This window comes from Malania oleifera, chromosome 8 (assembly GCF_029873635.1).
Source record: "Malania oleifera isolate guangnan ecotype guangnan chromosome 8, ASM2987363v1, whole genome shotgun sequence".
Classification (NCBI taxonomy): Eukaryota; Viridiplantae; Streptophyta; class Magnoliopsida; order Santalales; family Ximeniaceae; genus Malania; species Malania oleifera.
Genome location: NC_080424.1, coordinates 11,183,040 through 11,203,201, shown reverse-complemented (window position 1 = coordinate 11,203,201; position 20,162 = coordinate 11,183,040). Strand labels below are relative to the sequence as shown.

General features: G+C 35.7%; 2 protein-coding genes across 14 annotated transcripts in view; both read left to right on the top strand.

Moving 5' to 3' along the window:
- The window catches only part of LOC131162430 (uncharacterized), a 55,047-nt gene that overhangs the window by 31,168 nt on the left and 3,717 nt on the right, over window positions 1-20,162 (top strand). For 3 of the 13 annotated variants that reach the window (XR_009138800.1, XR_009138796.1, XR_009138805.1), the window contains one exon: window positions 8,295-8,346. The exons of 7 other annotated variants lie outside the window; for them this stretch is intronic. The gene's annotated coding sequence lies outside the window, so the exon portion shown is untranslated. Of the gene's footprint in view, window positions 1-7,221; window positions 7,327-8,294; window positions 8,347-9,110; window positions 9,271-16,266; window positions 16,330-20,162 lie in introns of those variants that run through there. 3 more of the 13 variants (XR_009138797.1, XR_009138799.1, XR_009138802.1) reach the window with 3 other exon arrangements.
- On the top strand, window positions 2,007-2,989 carry LOC131162580 (uncharacterized). Its single transcript, XM_058119195.1, has 2 exons — window positions 2,007-2,552; window positions 2,705-2,989. Exons 1-2 carry the CDS (start codon window positions 2,007-2,009, stop codon window positions 2,987-2,989), a joined length of 831 nt encoding a protein of 276 aa, XP_057975178.1.

The following is a 20,162-nucleotide window of genomic DNA, read 5'->3' as shown; positions in this document are numbered from 1 at the left end:
ACCGATTCCCTAACTCCAATATATGAAAACTGTTGAGGATCCTCATCTAAGTTTGTTGAATTGCCTAATGAAACGTCTTGAGGAAGTTGGGTGAATGGCCATAACTACTGCAAGTAACATTGTTTGGTTAGCCACCCTATTGGGAGGTATTTTTTGTTGAAGGATAAAATCATAGAATTACATGCAAAAGGCAAATGGAATTTGCAAAAGAAATTGTAACATCAAACTTGGCATTATAGAAAGTTTATTTCTAACTTTAGCCTTTCATTTCAACGGTAAATGAGGTTTATTTGGACTGTGGAACTGAAAACTGATCCTTCCACAAATCAAACTCTGGCTTCTCGACAAAATCAGTATTTGAATTAGTTCTAATAGGTTGATTTTCATGATATTGGGCTTGATGCCTATTGCAAAGTAATGACAAGCTAGGACAACAAGGGGTGGATCTTTGTTACCGAAAAAGGGTGAAAGAAAAATCGACCTATTGTACAATTTAAATAGGTCTAGAGTGGTGAAGAAACTAAGAAATAAGTCAACACCCAAGGAAGTGAGGAGAAGACCTAATTCAAACTCACAAAAAGACCTACTTGTGCAAAAGCCTAGAATCTCTATTAATTTATGGGAATGCCAAAGGAGTTTAGAGAAGCAACTCGTATCCCTTTTATATGTTAACATTAGCAAGCTGAAGGAGAAAGGGTTTGAAGATACTAAGGAAGCTAAAATCACTCTTATCAACCTGCTTGCAACCCCATGGATCCTCTATGCCTCGAGTCTACAAAGACTATTGATAAAATTTTTAACTAGCTATGATAAACTTATTTAATGGTGATCGTTTTAGAAGGAAAGAAGCTAACTCCTAAATTTCATAATTGACCTTGTCAAACTACGAGAAGTTAATTTAGTTTTCATTGGGTAAGGAATTATCAAAGCGAGTGAAGTTACCTCATTAATTATTAAATTTTTGAGACCTGTCCACTTTGCCTCCCAAAATCTTGAGAGGTTGTTTCTTAGAAGGGTAAATTTGACAAAAGGTGATAGGTCATATTAAAGGCAGGAATAAACATATAAAAACCTTTATAAAAAGTGTGCCATGTCTTTTCTAAGAGATCCGTTTTCTATTTTTTATTTTTAGAAGGATTGGTTTTGGGGAAATTTGGTGCCATTGGATCAATCAGTGCATATCTACACCCTCATTTTTAGTGCTTATTAATGGCAGCCCCACGGAGCTCTTTATATCTTCGCGTGGTTTGCTTCAAGGAGATTTCCTCTCCCCTTTTTTGTTTATCTTGGTTATGGACATGGCCTTAAATTTGTATGAAATTGTCAAAATTTCCATAAAAATTTTTGATTTCTATCATCCTCAAAATCGAAATGGCATTCAATTTCCATTTTACATAAGTTTCGTTGAAATTTCAATGAATCATCTAAAATTTATCGAAATCTCGAAATTTTAGCAAAACTTGTCAAAATTGTAACTATGGAATGAAATTTCCGCGGAATTCAAATGAGAGATTTTGGAATGAAGTGAAATTTCTCTCTTAATTTATTTTATTTTTTTGTTGAAACAAATACATTATTATTACAAAGGCTTTTGAATTGTATGAAAAATAAACTTACAACAACATTTTTAATCAAACTATTCATCTCTAAATTATTATTATATGTATAATAAATAATATTTAAATAATTTAGGAATTTCATTTGTATTAACTGAATATGTTTAATGCACATTATATTACAAATATGTATGATACACATAATATTACAACTTTTCCACCTCATACACAACACAGATGTATTTAACTTGTTATATATTAGTCCTAAAACTTATATTATTACGTTTATTAACAATTTCTAAAGTTTCATAAAAGAATTCCATTCTTTACTACTAATCTTCGTTATTTTTTTCAAATCGAAAATGACATTGAAATCGAAATTTTCGTTGAAATTTCCGTACATTTGGAGCTTCAAACTTTGAATCAAAATCAAAATTTAAGACCTTAGTTATGGAAGTTTTGAGCCATATGTTAGTCAAAGCCAATGAAGGTGGCCTGCTTAAGGGGCTTATCATCGAATGGAACAACGAGATCCTAGTGATCTCCCACTTGCTTTTTGCAAATGATACTATTATTATTTGCTATGATGACCTTGTCCAAATCCTTAACCTCATATGCATTCTTCTTGGTTTCAAGGCAGTTATAGGTCTAAAGGAGAATTTGGATAAAAGAGAAATCATCCCAATGGGGCCTAGTGATAATGGACCTTTTCTTGCAGGCATCTTAGGCTGTAATCTTGGGATCTTTCCCATTTCTTACCTGGGCCTCCCCCTAGGTGCCAAGTTTAAAGACAAGGGTGTTTGGGATCCCATAATTGGCAGTTTTGGAAGGAAACTAGCTGGATGGAAAAGCAACTATATCTCAAAGGGTGGCAGATTCACGCTCATCAAAAGCAGTTTAGCTGATCTTCCTGTCAGTGGACCATGCCTCATCGAAGTTGGGTCCAAGACCGTTACATTTGGTATCAGAGCCACCCTGGGGGGTACTATTATGTGGGTAGGTCCTACACAAAGGTGTAAGCCATTTTGACGAGGGCATCATAGATTGGACGAGAGAGCCTATCATGGTCCCACATCGGATGTGTACTAGAGAGATCTTGGGCATATAAGGATGGTTTGGGCATCGACTATGTGAGATGCCTTTTATAGGACAAACCCATAAGGCCAGTGGGCCAAGGTGGGCAATACCTCACCGGAGTTGGGCCTAAGACTGTTACATACTTTATGACTTTGTTCCCCATCCCTAGTGCTATTTCCAAAAGATTGGAAGGGATCCAAAAAAGATTCCTTTGGGGGAACACAGGAGAAGAGTTCGAGTATGATGTTGTAAAATGGGGGCTTGTCAAGCGACCTATGCAAACGGAAGGGCTCAAACTTAGATCCCTCCTCACCTTCAACAAGGCTCTCTTAGGAAAATGGCTGTGGCATGTATGAGAGAAATTATTTTTGGAGGGATGTTATTGCAACTAAATATTGTGTTCATCATAATGGTTGGATCTCTAAAGAGGTTATCGAAGGCAATGGTGCAGCTGTTTGGAAATTCATCCAGAGACTGGGAGAATTTCTTCTCTCACATACACTTCAGTGTGGGTAATGGGGAGGATATATTTTTTTTGGCATGATATTTGGTGTGGCAAATACCAGCTTAGCGCTTATTTCCTGACCATTTACAGGCTTGCCTGCAATAAAAATGCCCTCATTTGTCACCATTGGGAAAGCACTAATAATGGGACCTTCTGGACATTCTCTTGATCAGGAGTGTTTATGACTGGGATTGATGCTATTATTAATTTCTATAGCAGCCTCTATCATGTTCAGAGCCAGTCCTCTTCCAACGAGGCTGTTTGGACCCTGAGCAAGGAGGGTATTATTACTGTCAAGTCTCATTATAATCACCTTTGCAGGCTGGCGCAGTGCGTGACCAATTTTCCTTGGAAGCTTGTTTGGAAAACAGCAGCCCCTTTGAAAGTTGCTTTTTTCACCTTGGATGCTGTTCTGGGGAAAGATCCTCACCTTAGATAATATCCAAAAGAAAGGTTTGACTACTGTGAATAGGTGTTTTTGTGCCTTTAAGAAGCGGAATCAGTGAACCACATCATTCTCCACTGCTCTTGGACCAGGATTGGAGCTTAGTCATTTCCATGGTCAAGCTGAATGGGTCATGGCAGATTTGGTTGAGGATGAAGTTTCACCTTGGAAAGGGATCTGCTCCAACAAGTCCAATAGGAGTGCCATTTCCCTCATCCCCCTTGCTATTTTTTGGGCTGTTTGGATAGAAATAAATAGAAGGCCTTTTGAGTTGAAGCTTTGTTCTATGCAGACTGTCTTGGATAGCTGGATGTTTATGATCTCTAGTTGGCACCATGGGTTGCCTAGGAGAGACTTCACTGTAATTCTTGATTTCCTTGATGTACTCCCTTGATCAGGTATTTGTTCTTTTGCTGTTCTCTCTGTACTGTTTGTCGTCCCCTTGATGCCCTGTTTTCTCTTGTAAAATTACTTTTCTGTGCTGATAGAAGAAAAGTTCAAAACAAAGTTTGAGACTGCCATGTCTCATTAAATTAATCCAAATGATTGCTATTGAGGACAAATAAAAAATGAATGTTTTTTTCCCCCCCAAAACTGGTAATAAAAAATGAATGCTAGGGAGGACAGATAAAGATTTTCCAAATATCTTGTGCTTCATTAAAGATGTAGTCAGGCCAGTAAATTAGTGCATGTGTCATCAATCGATGCTTTAAATGATATTAAAATAGCTAGCAAAACAAAGCCATGTTTCACTTAAGCCCATGTACATCAAGTTAAGTATACTTCTCTATCTCTAATAAAATTAGAAAAAAAAACAGGTGGATAATAATTTATTAATAATTCTTCAATAAGAGCGATCATATGTCCACTGAGGAAGGTTTGCACCAAAATACAATTCTTCTCCTCAAACCTTTATAAATAAAGGTGCATTCAAGGCTTCCAAGGTGCGTCTTTGCTGTGGGGAAGTTCTGGCAGATTCGAGCATCAGAAAAAGCCCTCGAAATACTTCAACCTCCAAGATTAAATCCTTAAGCTCTCCAGAACATAAGAACATGATTTCTGTTTGTGAATTCCAATGTTGTTCAACGTATTCCTACCAAAATGCCAAAGTGGAGAAGATCAATTTTTTTTTTTTAATTCTTTTCTTGTAAAGATAATTCCAGAGATTGTAATCCCATTTTCAAAATCAGTAAAGCAAATTGTTAATTTTTTTTATCCATTTTGTCTTGAAATCTTTGTGTGCAATCTTAATTTAAGGATGTAAGATTTTGAACTCGAGACTTTGATGCAACATAGAGGCAAGAGGAATTATATTTTTGTAAATTTTATTTTATTTTTATTTTCCTAATTAAGTAATTTTATTTAGGTAATATATGAAGATTCTAGGTTGTTTTAGTGTTTTATGCTTTTATATTTTCTGCCTTTTAAGCCTATAAAAGCCACATGCACTAGTTTTAAGGAAAGTTGAATTAAGTTTTTTTTTTTTTAATAGCTGGTGGGGGCGTCCTTTTTTTACATGAAATGGTGTTAGGGTAGACTGATCAATGTGACTAAGTGCTATTTGCAAGGTTCATGATTTTACCTCAAAATGTGTTGATTCACAGGTCTACTGAAGTTTTTAAGTCAAAACCATTTGATTTTAAGTTAAATTGCATTTGTGGTCACTGCCATTGCCATTGTACTACCATTTCTACCATAGTGATAATCCAATCTTTCTAATCAACACCATCACCTCTATTACTCTGATCACCTAGTCCACAAGCCATGTCTCTGTACCTCTGCCTACTGTAAATTGCCATTAACAGTCTCAGTCAGTAGTTGATCTCCAAATTTTCCTAGGAATTAATACCCTAGCACATTAAATTGAACACTAATTTTGGTTATAGTGAAACCTTGATCCAGGACTGATAACCACTATCCAATTTGTCATGTAATCCCAAAAGCCTAAATCCTCAACTCTCTTTATGCTCTTATTCTCGAAGCCATATTGTCTTTTGATCATAACTCCAACCCATTTTGCTGTTGTTGTGAAAATGACCAGTGTGGGAGAGAGAGAGGCAACAACTTTATATGGTACTTATGTTCATGGAGTCCTTGCCAAATCCACTATGCCGTAAAATGAGAACTGTCGTAGGGTTTTACCTTTTGGCTAAAAATACAAAAAGCTTCCATTGAAAACCCCAAATACTCTCATTAGCAATGTATATTGCATGGACATTGCACCTTGGCTCAACATACTATACTCTACTGGTTGGCACCCTGTACCCCCATCATGCACTGCCTTCCATCACTTGGAATTTGGAAAGGTTTTGTAGAGGGCAGGAGGCCAGAAAGTGGCCTCTTGTTCTCCACGTTAAACTTCCTCTCTCATTCAGACTTCAAATAGATCACTCACTAAATATGAAATGCAACTCTGTTATCTTCACCTTGCCGAATATCAGCCCTTAGGAGCTTTTTAGTCCTGGACTAGCATTTGAAGCCTGAACTGGGTGATTCAGTATCTTGTAATATATATGTTCAAGCAATGCAAGCACTTCACCTTAGTAACAACTTTCTTTGACATGGGTGTTGCATTAACCCTCGTACCCACCTTAACAAGCCGAATCTTATGGGTATTATTCAATCTCCTGTAAATTTGATCCATTGCTAAGTTGATTACCCTTCAATGGTCACAATGCAGATGAATATGTGTTGCACTCTATGTCGTTGGCCTCTTGCCCTCTGTGCAAAACCTTCCTTACTGATTTTGCTTCAACTTGGCAACCTTCTGAATATGAGCTGTAACTCATCAACTACAAGTGGAGCTCTGAGCAGTAAGAAGTCTTCCTTTCCATTTTGTCTCTTGTGGTGGTTTTCTTTTTACCATCTTCTTCTTCAACCATTTGTGTCACTGCTGATGGTTCATTGGCAGTAGTTGGTCATCAGCATGCTGTTCAATCTTGCCTTTGGATGTATTTGAGTCAAGTTGACACAATGGGATATTTGAACTCGACTCAACTCGAACATATTGAGAATTGAGATAGAAACGTGACTTGAACTTGATCAAGTACAAAATTGTTGAGCTTTAACTTGACTTGGCTGCAAGTCAACTGGATTGCATATTAATTTAAAAATAACATAATTTGTATATAGTATTAAATGTATGTATAAATTAAATATTATATGACTTATATAATATAAAAAAAATTAAATTACAGAAAGTTTGACCAGGCTTGATTAAGTTTGCAAGTAGTATTACAAATTTCGAACTTAACTTGTTAAGCTACTCGAATAACTCAAGCTTGACTCAAGCTCGAGTAGAAACTGAGTCGAGTTAGAGAGCGAGTTGAGCCTGAATAGCAAGTAGGCTTAACTCGCTTACGCCCTTAAATTTTGCCGCAGCCTATTGTCTCAGTTGCAACATTGGTTATTTTATTGCTATTAGCATATTGTTCACACCCTGGTCTATGCTACTGTCATCAGAAGTCTGGCCTCTTGTTTGATTGTGTGAAGAAAGAAAGCGGGTTTAAAGATGGTAAAAAGGCATTTCAAATCCAATTTCTCCACTGATCCAGTTTGAATCAGTCCCATTTTGATTGTTCGCCTTCAATAGAACAGAGGTTAAAAATGGTTATTAATTTGACCTCTTTACTGGACAGGCTTGATGCCAGGATGAACGAACTCAACTCCTTTCTTTGCAACTCTCATTTCCATTATTAATTGGAAAAAAAAAAAAAAAGGCAGTCTAGGAAGATGTACTGAAGGTAATTATTGCTTGTGATCTTGGTTCTTCAATCTTTGTATTGTTCAAATTTGAAGTCAAATTCTTCTCAAGTCCCAACTGGGGGAGAAATGACTGCAACACATATTAAGATGAATTATATTTTTACTAATTTTACTTATTTAGGTAATATCTTCAAGATTTTAGGATATTTTTTATGTAAGAAGTTAGCATTTTTGTTGAATTAGATTCTAAAATTGCTTTTCTTGTTGTCTCAGCATTGGAAAACCTATAAAAGACCCCATGTGTGCTAGTTTTAAGGAGAGGTGAATTGGAATTGAAATTTGGGTTGACGTTGGTCTTATATTAGACTGCCTATTGCATGCTTTTCACATTCATGTTATAAAGTTAGAAGATGCCATGAAGGTGTTCTTCTGGCAGAGTCCCTCCTTAATTAATTTTATTTTTATTTTTTTCTTCCTGCTAAAGATGAATAAACTGGTGGTTGGTCTTACTGGAGTTCTGAACTTCAAAAAAAAGTAGGCATATTTATGAAGAGTAATGGAGTGTGGATAGGTTTCAATCTAGTGTCCTTAAGTTACATTTCCTAAATTTGTAGGGATAAATTGTAGAACTTGTTTGTATTTTTTTCTGAATTCCTAATGGAACTATGCAAGTTGATTTAATATCAGAGGATTTCTGATTAATGTTTGTGCGCCAATTCTAAAACCCAAGTTATGTTAACTTCTTTATCAGAGTGTTATTTAGTTACGACTTCATAAGTTTTCTACCCTTTTTTAAAAGTGCACACAGGTGTTTGGCTCGTAGTTTGACCATCGGAGTACATCTGTATAGGTTATATTATGGTTGCAATTTTTATTCAGCACTAACTCTCCAGTCCGAGTCGTATAAAGGCATTTTCTAATCTGACTATGTATATGGCTTTTGAAGCTCACCTGGTCTTAACTTTATCATGCTCTGTTATTTATTTTACTTTTTTTTTTTTTGAAGAGCTCCGCAAAGTTTTTGTCTGCTGGGAGCATTAGACACTTGTTTTTCTAAGGTATACGGTATACACAATAATTTTCATTGAATATTATTGCATCTGATTCAATTGTTTGGACAATATTTTTTCCATGTCTCAATTTTATAGGAAAGTTGTAACAATATTTTTTCCAAAACTCAAATTATTCCAAAACATGCTGCCAATGTGTTCTTTCTAGAACCTATTATCCCCTTCCCTCAAATTTTATTTTTACAGTTTTCTGTATTTACTCATGATAATTCACCCAGTTTCATGGCAATTTATCCAGGAGCCTGAAATTCTAATCCCTTCTTGTTGGAAAATAATTGCTCATAAGAGTGTCACCATCTCACAACTCTTAGAAATACCTCAATTGCTTATGTCAGTGAGAAGGCAGTCATATGTGAGACGCAACTGATCATTGGTCAGCTGTGGTTACAGATTGTGATGGAAGCAGCCTGCCTCTATGATTTAAAACAGTGCTTTTTGAATTTACAGTGTCTTAATTTTTGAGCTAAATATTTGGCATTCGTTCTGAAGTCATTGAGATGGAAGCAGCTTGCCTCTATTGCTATGGATTGTGATGGAAGCAACCTGTCTCTATTGTTTACTCCTGGTATGGAATTACATGTAGTATGTGTTCAATTGGTTACCAGAAATCTTTTTGGCAGTCTCTATTATTTGCTTCTGGTATGGAGTTACATTTAGTATGTGTTCAATTGGTTACCATAAATCTTTTTGGCAGAGAGACGTTTGACTAGAAAGATGACTAAGTTTCATTTGTGTTCAATGTTTACTAGAAGGCATTAGAAAGCAGGATGCAGTATGGAGCCAAATGGAAAATCTTTTTCATTTTTTGGCCTTTCCAAGGTTCAGCAAAGAAAAGAAGGGCAGCTAGGGGAGTTTTGTGGCAGGTTCTACAGAAAGGAGGCAGTGCTACCAAGTATATAGTGGTAATAAAAGGTATTTGAGTAAAATTTTGGCATTTGTTCAAAGTCGTTGAGATGGAAGCAGCTGCCCCCACTGTTATGAATTGTGATGGAAGCAGCCATCCTCTATTGTTTGTTCCTGCTATGCAGTGTCATGTAGTATGTGTTCAATTGGTTACCAGAAATTTTTTTGGCAGATAAACGTTTGATTAAAGATGACTGAGTTTATTTTGTGTTCAATTTTTACTAAAAGGCATTAGAAAGCAGGATGCAGTATGGAGCCAAATGGAAAAGCTTTATTTTTTTGCCTTTTCAAGGTTCAGCAAAGAAAATAAGGGTATCTAGGTGAGTTTGTGGCGAGTTCTATAGAAGGGAGGTGGTGCTACCAAGTGTATAGTGGTAATAAAAGGTATAGGGAGAAACTACGGAAATTCTGTATGAGAACAGGTATACGTTGAGTTCTCATCCTTTTGCTTTAGTTATGGATGAAGACAATGAAAGTAATGGTGTAATCCCAAGAGGGGGGTGAATTGGGTATTTTAAAATTTTTGTGCGGAAACTTAGTTAATTTTAAAACTTATTTAACACGTCCTCTAAATATTTCAGCCAACAACTATACCAACAAACAATCCTAAGCATGAAACCAAAACACAAGATTAACAATATCCTTTGCAGATTAATGTTAACAACAATATGTTCAACTTACACAAATATTTATTCCAGTATTAGAATAATTAATTAACCAATATAGTTCAATTCCAGCAGATTGAATCAAAGTGGAAATCCGTAGCTACAACAGATTTTGATTAACAAGATTATTTAAATCATCCAAGGCATCCACAAATCAAATTAATTCATTCACAGCATTCCCAAATCAAAGTAAATTATTCACAGCATATAAAATCAATATGTATGTGCTTGAAAGTAAAGAGATAAGGGGAAAGAATGACGCCGAGATTTTTTACAAGGTTTGGCAATGTGCCTACATTCTTGCCTCGAGCAACCCGCTGTGAGGATTTTATTAAACCTCTTCGTTTTGTAGGTGGAGCACCACTCTTCGTTCAATAGGTGGAGCATCTCTCTCCTTTCAGTAGGTGGAGCAGCTCTCTCTTTTCAGTAGGTCTCTTGCTTGTCAACGATTCACACCCGAATCGTCAGATTACAAGTAAATCAGCAGCATATTTTCGTACAATAATGAAGTTCTCACAAAGAGTAGAATTGTACACTTTAAAATCAATCCAATACTCTCAAAGATAAATTTGATACGAAGCTCAAGAGATTTCTAGGTTTTCTGGATTGAAAACAATGAACTTGAAGTATGAAAACCAGAAAATCAATTCAGAAAAAGATGAATGGCGCACAACAGCTTTTCAAGAATGAAATCAATATGTTTTCAAGCTATTGGGTTGCCCTAACACAATTAGGGTTAGCCTTATATAGCTGGGTTTAAATTATGACCGTTTTGCCAAAGTTTTGGAAACAATATCTTTCAAAAATGGAAAGAAATCGCGCTGTTTGTAAAACATATCACGCACTTCGGTCTACTGAACTAGGAGTTCCGTCGCCCGACCCAATTAAAATCTTGAATTTCAAATAGGCAGTAGCCTTTCGGTCGACTAAACTTTAGGTTCGGTTACCCGAACCAACACTGTCTGGGCTTTTTCAATAGCAGTACCCATTCGGTTGACTAAACCATAAGGTTGGTCACTCAAACTCATTGATGCCAGACTAGGTTGTTCAGTTTCATGCATTTGGTCGACTGAGCATGGGCCTCGGTCGCCCGAACACCCTAAAATTCAGTGTTCTCTTTATTTTTGATTCTAAAAATCATTTGTATCCTTTTAAAGAGATATTTGGACTTTGTTAAAATATTTTCCAAGTTATAAAACAGGTCTTTAAGTCCAATTATTTAACCTAAGAGCTTCATAAACAAACATAAGTTTGAGAAGTACTTACATGAGACTTATATTACATTACACATGAAATAAAATCTAAGTCTTCATGTCTTGAAGCTTGATCTTCATCCAAGCTCTAGCCATTCTTCGTTTCGCTTGTTTGCTTCATGGCTTTTAAACTTAAATGTGGTCCATTGTGCTTGTAAGATATAATTCCTGTAAATTCACTTGAAAGTACAATTAGTTTCCTTAGTTTGTCATTATCAAAACAAGATTAAGCCTTGTTAGGCCAACAGACAAATCCAAAATGAGGTCCATGATGTATGTTATTTGCAAATGATATTGAGCTAATAAATTAGATGTGGAATAGAATCCAAGTTAGAATTATGAAGAGAAGCTGTAGGATTTAGAAGGATGGGATTCTTGAAATGCTTTCTGTAATAGTAGGTTTAGGAGGATTTTGAAGAAAATGTTAAATTTGAGGGGCAAAAACTCTTAGAACTAGTAGATTTTGTATCCTTGGATTTGTCATGCAATTAGCAGGTTGCATAATTCTGAAAGGTTATTTGTTGAAATTTTTTGAAAATATTATGGGATTAAAGATCAACTTCTCCAAGAGTGGTGTAGCTGGCATTAATATTGGGGATAGGGATTTGGAGAGCCTTAATGTTTTCGAGGTTGCGCGTGTTTAGATTGGCCACTTTCCTATATTGGCCTCCTTCTTGGAGCCAACCCTTGTTCCGTGACCTTTTAGGAGGATCCTGTGATAAAGAGGGTTGGCATAAGGTTTTTTTTTTTTTTTTTTTTTTGGGGGGGGGGGGGGGGGTGGAGAGGGCATACTTATCTCTTGGAGGTTGTATTACTCCCATTAGAACCTCCCTCTATGATATGCACATTTATTTCTTATCTCTTTTTAGAGTCCCATAAGAGTTGCTAGGGTAGGGTTCTTCAGAGGCTGATGCACGACTACTTTGGTCTAGTTTTGGGGATAATAAGAGAGTTCTCCCATTTAGTTTGGGGGAATGTTTTGAGATCCAAATCAGATGGGGGTTGGGGCCTTGGCAATATGGTTTTCCATTTCTATAATAGGAAAATGGTTCTGGAGTTCCCCTTAGAACTTAACTCTCTGTCGCACAAGGTGATGAAAAGTATGGGGCCCATCGAAATAGGTGGGTCATAATAGGAAGTGGCATTGTTTCTCATGCAAACCCCTGGAAGTTTGTTTCTGGGTTGCTTGTTTTTCTTTTCTCTCACTTGTTCGCGAGAGGGTGATGGCGAAAGGGTTTCTTTTTTTGGAAGATGCTTTGGGCTGGTGAGAGATCATTGGAGTTGATAATGCCCCATCTTTTTTTGATTTCCTCTATTCACAATTCACTTATCAGTTCTTTCTTTTCTTCAGAGGTAGCTCTCTTTTCTTGAGATTTCCATTTTTTTAAGAATCTCAATGAAAGAAAGGTTGATGAACTCATCAATATGCTTAACATTTTGGAGTTTTTTGTTCCTTCAAATAGGGGTGATGAGAGAGTTTGGGTGGGCGGACATTACTGATTATGTAGTACTATTGTCACGTTAGTAAGCATGAGTTAGTATGGGTATCATGTTCATTGTTTTGAACTCTGCGTATGTTAACAAATAAGGAGAGATACCTATCATTATGATTGGGTCTTCCAATTCACAGAATACTTTAACGAGGTATTAGAGCATGATCCGACCTAAATCCTAATTGCTGTAGCCAACATCAAATCACAACCTAAACCTCAAAATCTTTATGCATATCTACCACTGTCAGAAGGTCGCCTACACCACCAGAGACCTGAAAAAAGCCCTGCAGTCACCAGAAAAGAATAGCAGTCATTGGAAAAATTCCTAGACACCACAGCCAGTTCAGAACCCTAAGAATCTCTATAGTTTTTACAAAAACCAACTTTATAGCCACCCATGGAAACAGACGATCTGCCCAGCCCTGAAACCCCATCGCTGGAAATCCCTCATGCACCCTCATGCTTTGGTCAAGCCTGGTAGTGCTTGCACCATTCGCCAGTGCATTAGGCTTCATTCACCATGTTTTGGCCTAAACTGCATGTATATTATTCGAATCCCTCTATTAACCATATTGAGTTTTTGATGATGAATTCTGTTCAAAGATCCCAGAGTTTTTGTGGTTCTTGTGTGGACTCTGGAAATGGTTATATGGTTCTGCTGAAGCTGTTTGTCAGCACTCAATGGGTCCATTGGGGCCTGAAACAGTGTTGTGTTGCTGAGTTTTTGATTTGTTCTTTATCTTGTTCATTGTGTATTAGTGCTTGTTTTGATGGCCTAGTCTAGGTTGTGTTTTGGGATGAAGTCCATGAATCCAGGAGTCAAATAATAAGTTTGTCCTATTAAACAAAATCTATTTTAATTCCTATACTTTTAATTAGTACAATTAAGAACTTGTACTCACTAATTTTATGCAATTATTTTTGTCATCCTAATTAAATCTAAAAATAATAGTGATTTTTCCTTAAATACATAAAATGCATGTTGAATTAATGCAATGTACACATTGTATCCCTATTATTTAGAAAAAAGTTAGTGTTAAGAAGAAATTTTTAATAAGTTTTGTTCATAATGAAGTGATTATGGCTTTAAATGTATAATTAGTATAAATAATTCAAAAATGATAAATCTTAATAAGTTTTATTCATAATGAAGTGATTATGGCTTTAAGTGTATAATTAGTATAAATAATTCAAAAATAATATTTATTTATTTTCATAACTAATAATATTTAGGCCCCAAATGAGCTGACTAATCCAAAGACCGAAGGGCCTTCGATTAAATTACTTTAGATGACAACTTTAATTTAATAAAATTAATAAGTTTAAGTACTTAGTTGTTCAAATTAAAAGTGTAGGGACTAAAATAAGTTTTAGGTAATAGTACAAGGACTAACTTATTATTTCTCTCACTCCAAAAGTATTTTTTTTCCTTCTTCGTTGCTATACATTACAACTGGGAATTAAATTGGAAATACTTATGTGCAATGATCTAAGATTGTGAACATCTATTTGATAGGATTAGGCAAATTTGAATACTTTACAAAACTATTTGGAACCAGCTAAAGACCAGAGATAGTATTACTAAATGGAATCCTGAAATAGACCAGCGCTGTCCCTCTCTGGCAGTCTTTTGAATAAAAAAAATCAACTGTTTTTCCACTGTAGTTACTCAAAAGGGGATTTATTGGAAAGTGGAAGAGTGTTAAACTTCCAAAGCCTTTGTCAATTGGGAGGAGGAACTGGAAAGGTTCAGTTCTCTAAGTTCTAGGCCTATTTCTGATTTTTGCTTCACCTCTTTTTGTTGCTAATGTCTACCATATTTGGAGCAGAAACAGGAGAATTTTCAAAAACATTGTTTGGAACTGTGACTATTGTTTTTTTTTGCATGGTGGAGGATGTTAAGTGTAGGATTTTTGGTGTAAGGAGATTTTTGAAGGCTTTGACTTGTTAGTTGCATTCTGTTCTGTATCCCTTGTTGAGATAATATATTCTGCCTTAACTTCTTCTAAAGAAATAGCTGAACACTTGTTTCAATCAGTCCTTAGTGATGACAAATGGGTTCAGGAAGATGCATTGATTGTCTCCCGACTGTGGAACTTCATGGAACGTCAAATTGCACAGATATGCATGCATTTGGATGCATGAAAGGAGATTTGTGATTATGTTAAATTTTTATATTCCAGTGGCATTACTCATGTGTACCACCTCTTGTCTTATGTACAATATCTTCTTGGAGTACTTTCAGTTATAATAGGAAGACATGAGTGCCATAGAGCACTTTGTAGAGATTAAACATGTACATGAGGAGCTCAACATTGTGCAACCCATAACAACTAATGTTTATGACATGCAAAGCAGAGGGATCAGATTGTAGTTTCTGGGTCCTAGCAGATTTGAAACTTGAGTTCGACGTAGCTTGGTCCTAAAAACTCTTGGTAGGGTAGAGTTGCCATCCTTTGCTAATGTATGTTCTAAGGTCTTTATGCTTCCTCCAGAAAATTCCATAGCCCCTGGTCCTAGTATTTCAAACCTTTAAAGATTGTGTTTTTACACAAGGTGAATTTAGTTTTCAACCTAGTAGTCATAGAGGTGCTTAGGATGGTTAGAGTTGTCATGGTAGAAGCGATGGACATGGTAGAGGACCCCATGTGAGTGCATTTACTGTGGATGAGGAGCTAATATGATTGAGTAGTGTTGGGATCTTCTCAGTTAACTGCCACTCATCGCTAATGCAGTCATCTCAAATTCCACTCATTTGGGTCCAGCAAGCGGGGAGCTGTGCAAACTCAAAACAAAAAATGGACTTGCAAATAGAAAAAATAGACATGCCCTTGAAGTCATTAGTACTTTATTGTATCAAATCAATGTCCCTAAAGTGTTTTGGGGTGAAGTTATGCTCACTGCCTACTCTTTTATCAATAGAATGCCATCCTCTGTTCTTGGTAATATAATACCCTTCTCTATTCATTTCTTGAATGTTCCTTTGTTCTTTTTACAACCGTGTATATTTGGGTGTATATCTTTGTTCATTATTTAACTCTAGAGGTGGTTAAGTTGGATCCTCGTGCTGCAAAAATTTTTTTCTGGGCTACTCATGTCCTCAAATGGTATATTGCTGTTATAGACCTGCCTTGTGTGGTTTCATTTTTCCTTTTTGGTTTTTTATGTTACCTTCATTGAGTTTACACCCATACCATTCTAATTCCTTGAGTCCATTTCACCTTGTGAGTCCCTTCTTTTGCGTAGCCTTCCAGTTTTTGGCATATTATCTTTGCCAAGTCTTCCACTTGCATCTTCATCTAGTTGCAGTCCTCATCGCCTTGATCATCCTGATTTGTGAGCATTTACACAACAATTAAAAGGAAGAGAGCCTCCTCTAGCTTTTACAGCTATGCCTTTGGTTTCTTCTTCTGGTGATCTTATTTCCCAAGATTTTGATCTTTGTATTGCTGTTTGGAAAGGTAAATGCACTTATACCTTACCTTCAATCTCAAATTTCATTTGTTATGATTTCTTGTCACGCTAATATTACTATTTCGTTGGTACTATCTCTTTTTGCTCTTTCTATTTATGTTTCTGAAGCCTCCATTCTAGGTGGAAGATTGCAATGGTTGAAGAGATGCGGGCATTACAGGATATTGGCACTTGAGAATTGGCACCTTTTCCTCCTAAAATGTTTTTGGTTAGTTATTGTTAGGTGTTTTCTGCAAAAGTAAATCTTGATGGTTCTATGGCTCGTTTAAAGGTCCACCTCATTACTAAAGGATATCACAGGTGTATGATTTGGATTATTTTGACACATTCGCCCAGTTGCTAAACTTGTTTTTTCATCTCCTTAGCCACCATGTGTCATTAGCCTAAGATGTGAAGAATGCCTTTCTACATGGTGATCTTCAGGAGGTCTACATGGAGCAATTATTTGGGTTTGTTGGTGAAGGTGAGTCAAGCTTAGTGTGTTGGCTTAAGAAATCCTTATATGATCTGAAGCAGTTTCTCAGAGTGTGATTTGAATATTTAGTACCATGGTACTTGAGTTTTGCCTTCAATAGTGTGGTGGATCACTCTGTTTTCTATCGTCATATTGCTTGTACTAGGATTTTGCTGCTTCTGTATGTGGATAATATTATGATTAACAATGTAATGATTAAGGTATGTGGAGCCTAGAGCATTTTGTACAGACTAAATTTCAGACCAATGATTTAAGGCCGTTGAAGTACTTATTAAATATGCGGTCTTCAAATTTTTTGGGAAGTATAGTCTAGACCTTTTAGATGAAATTGGGCTACTAGGATTCAAATACGTTGATACACCGTAGATCCTAACAACAAATTAATGCTATATGTCGGTGATTTGTTGGCTGACCCTCGATGATACCAAAGATTTTTTGGAAAATTGAAATATCTCATAGTCAACAAGATATATCTTTAACAAGAAATTTTGTGATCTAGTTTCTTGATTTTTTGAGAACAAATCATTGGGATGCAATCACTGGTATCTTGAGATACCACAGAGGCGGACCTTGGAGAAGTCTCTTATGTTTAGGATGAGGGTCACGCTTATGTTGAAGGATGTACGATTGTAGATTGGGCTTGGTCATCTTTCAACATAGGATCCACATCGGGGTACTATGTTTCTGTTGATGTTAACTTGCTATTTTGGAAAAGTAAGAATCAAACTATGTTTTTGTAAGTTATTAAATCCCTATACTAAATATGGTCATTCTAGTCCTAAGAATAGACTAATCCTAAATTAGAATTGCAGTCTATATTCAGAGGGTCCTAAGCCAACATCTAAGTTGGCTTTGGCTTTAGATGTGAACAAGATGCTCCAAAGACTACCAATGTTTCAAAAGGCTCAATCGAGGCTTGCCTTAAGGTGAGGCATGCCTAAAACGCCTTGAGGCTCAATCTAAGATACCATATCCCCAAAAAGCTAATGCATTACATAATGAGGCTTATTCATTTGCATAAAACACACACCTTTTGCTCCTTTTTAGCTCAGTCTTACTTGTTACTTGTTTTGGGTGCACAATCTCAAGTTAGATTTGGCCAAAAAGTTTAAAAACATGTTTATGTAAAAGGAATGTTGTAAACATTTCTAAATCTTTTGAACCTTAATCTTTACAAAATTATTGAGTTGTCTCAGATCTTCATAATAATTTGAACTCCGTAACATTATAGCTATCTCTTGTCATGATATGTGTAATGAATTCAAGTTAGCAATTTTTGAATGACCAACAAGTAGTTTACAAATTATATTTTTTTACATTTTATTTTTGATTTTCTTAGCTCTTATTTATTTTTTAAATACATGGTATTTGTTTACATATTTTTATCCAAAAAGCTTACATATCAACACCTCAGGGCTTATGCCTCACCTTTTAAGGTTAAGATCCCCTGTCTTATGCCTTTGCCTTTTAAAGCATTGAAGAATACAATAAACATGATACATAAAGAAGAAATAAAACCAATACTAATCTATAAACTCTTGGACTTCTTGAAGCTTTAGTCAACTACCCATTTAGTCTCTAAGCATTATCCTCTCTTGATTCAAACATTAGATTCACCAACTTGAGTTCAATCCCTCCAAGTTCTTCACAGGTTTCAAAGGCCTAGTATTTGACTAATCCCTTCGCAATACTAAAAATAACTATTAATATCATCATCAATGCTTTGTTATCATCAAAACTATACAACAACAACAACAAAACCAAGCCTTAGTCCCACTAAGTGGGGTCGGCTATATGAATCCTTTTCCGTCAATTTATGCGATCATGGACCATTTCTTTTGATAGATTCAAAGACATTAAATCCTTACTCACTATCTCCTCCCAAGTTATTTTATGTCTACCCCTACCCCTTCTACTGCCTCCCACAGTAACTAAGTCACTCTTCCTCACAGGTGCACTATAAGGCCTACGTTGCAAGTGTCCATACCATCTGAGTCGTCCTTCCCTTATCTTATCTTCTATAGGAGTTACACCTAACTTACCACGAATATGTTCATTCCTTAATTTATCTTTTAATGTTATACCACTCATCCATCTAAGCATCCTCATCTCGGCAACTTTTACTTTTTGGATATTATGTTTCTTCGTCGCCCAACATTCTGATCCATATAGCATAGTTGGTCTTATAGCTGTCCTATAAAACTTTCCTTTCAATTTTAAGGGTATTCTACGATCACATAGAACACTTGAAGAACTTCTCCATTTTACCCAACCTGCTTTAACTCTATGCATTACATCATCTTCAATTTCTCCTTCAGCTTGCATAATAGATCCAAGGTATCGAAATCTACAAGTACTATTTATTTCTTCATCATCAAGTTTAACTTTGTCTCCAATATTCCTCCTATCATTACTAAAATTACATTTCATATATTCTGTTTTATTTCTACTTATCTTAAAGCCTCTAGATTCCAAAGCTTCTCTCCATAATTCTAACTCAGCCTCTACTCCATCCTTAGTTTCGTTAATTAATACAATATCATCTGCAAACAACATACACCATGGAACCTCCTTTTGAATACTCTTAGTCAATTGGTCCATCACTAAAGCAAAAAGATAAGGACTCAAAGCAGATCCTTGATGTACACCTATGGTAATTGGAAATTCTCTAGTTTCTCCGTCTATAGTCTTTACACTAGTCATTACTCCATCGTACATATCCTTAATGACATCGGTATACCTACAACATACACCCTTTTTTTCTAAAACCCACCATAAAACTTCCCTAGGTATCCTATCATATGCTTTCTCAAGGTCAATAAATATCATATGCAAGTCCCTCTTCTTTTCCCTAAACTTTTCCATTAATCTTCTTAAAAGATAAATAGCTTCTGTGGTAGATCTCCCAGGCATCAAACCAAATTGATTTTCTGAGATCTTCGTTTCTAACCTTAATCTTTGTTCAACTACTCTTTCCTATAGTTTCATCGTATGACTCATGAGTTTAATTCCACGATAGTTATTACAATTTTGAATATCTCCTTTATTTTTGTATATAGGTATTAAAGTGCTTTTCCTCCATTCATCTGGCATTTTCTTAGTTTTTACAATTGTATTAAATAAATTAGTTAACCATATAATTCCGTTATCACCCAAGCATTTCCAAACTTCAATTGGGATGTTATTTGGTCTCATAGCTTTCCCATTTTTCATCTTTTTTAGTTCAAACTTAACTTCGTTAACTCTAATTTTTCGAATAAATCTTATATTTTTAGTCTTTTCCTCATTTGACAATTCTAAATTTAAGCCTTCTATTTGGTTTTTATTAAACAACTTACTAAAGTAACTTCACCATCTTTCTTTAATATCTTCGTCCTTAACCAAGACAATATCATCCTCACTTTTTATACATTTTACATTTCCTAAGTCCTTGTTCTTCCTTTCTCTAGCTTTAGTAAGTTTAAATATATCTCTTTCCCCTTCTTTTGTACCTAATCTATCATACAAACTATTAAATGATCTATATTTAGCTTCACTAACG

Excerpts from the sequence above, each read along its gene's own strand:
- LOC131162580 (XM_058119195.1), top strand. The coding sequence starts at position 2,007 with ATGGAAGTTTTGAGCCATATGTTAGTCAAAGCCAATGAAGGTGGCCTG. Across the intron at positions 2,553-2,704 it reads TGGGGGGTACTATTATGTGG|GACAAACCCATAAGGCCAGT; the intron begins GTAGGTCCTACA and ends TGCCTTTTATAG.